The following is a 752-nucleotide window of genomic DNA, read 5'->3' as shown; positions in this document are numbered from 1 at the left end:
GCAAGCACACGCACCCTGAAGCAAAAAAAAAAAAAAAACTCCAAAAATAATAATAATAATAATAAAATAAAAATAAAATAAATAAATTCCAGCAAGTGTCAGCACAAAGCGTCTTGTTAGGGAAATTCTGAGAGAATCAAGACTTCCAGGGCTTACAGGACAGAAGAGAAAAGAGGCCTGCTCACCACTGGCCCTGCCCCAGACAGGAAGTAGTGTGGGCTACGTTATGGTCAGGACTCCTGGCAGGGCTCAGAGGAACAATGGTTAGCGCTGAGCAGGAAGTGATCCAGGAAGACCTCACAGAGGGGATGGTTCTGGCTGAGTCTGAAGGGTGATGAGGACTCTGGAGGCAAAGGAAGAAGGCAGCCTCCCTGGGGCCCTGCACAGAGCCTTCTCCTCCTAGGAGTGGCTTCCTGAGGCCTTCGTGGAGAGAGTCTCCCAGCTGGACAGCCAGTCTCCTGTTACCAAGATCAACGGTAAGAGGCACAGCAGATGGCAGATCTGAGTGACAGGTCCCACATCTGGGAACAGCTGACCTAATCATGGTCTCCACCCCCTGGCCTCTAGCCTGCCCCGCAACTGGGGGGCAAAACCCTCCAACCCCGAGGGGCTGGCACTTGACTCTCTGCTTTGGTCCCTCAGTGGCTGTAGACAGGCTGCCCGACTTCCTGGCGGCCCCGAACCCTCCCGGCGGCCAGCCACTGCCTCATCACCAGTGCCCTATCCACCTGAACTGTGAGGGCCACCCCCTG

General features: G+C 54.4%; 1 protein-coding gene across 1 annotated transcript in view; it reads left to right on the top strand.

Moving 5' to 3' along the window:
* PYROXD2 (pyridine nucleotide-disulphide oxidoreductase domain 2) overlaps positions 1 to 752 on the top strand; it is a 35,579-nt gene that overhangs the window by 27,452 nt on the left and 7,375 nt on the right. Inside the window, exons 11-12 of the mRNA XM_006157359.2 lie at positions 404 to 476; positions 643 to 682. Of these exons, the coding sequence (XP_006157421.1) occupies positions 404 to 476; positions 643 to 682 (113 nt within the window). The remainder of the gene's footprint in view (positions 1 to 403; positions 477 to 642; positions 683 to 752) is intronic.

Source organism: Tupaia chinensis, unplaced genomic scaffold, assembly GCF_000334495.1.
Source record: "Tupaia chinensis unplaced genomic scaffold, TupChi_1.0 Scaffold000539_1, whole genome shotgun sequence".
NCBI classification, from domain to species: Eukaryota; Metazoa; Chordata; class Mammalia; order Scandentia; family Tupaiidae; genus Tupaia; species Tupaia belangeri.
The sequence above is the reverse complement of the archived record's forward strand: the minus strand, read 5'-3'. Positions and strand labels throughout refer to the sequence as shown.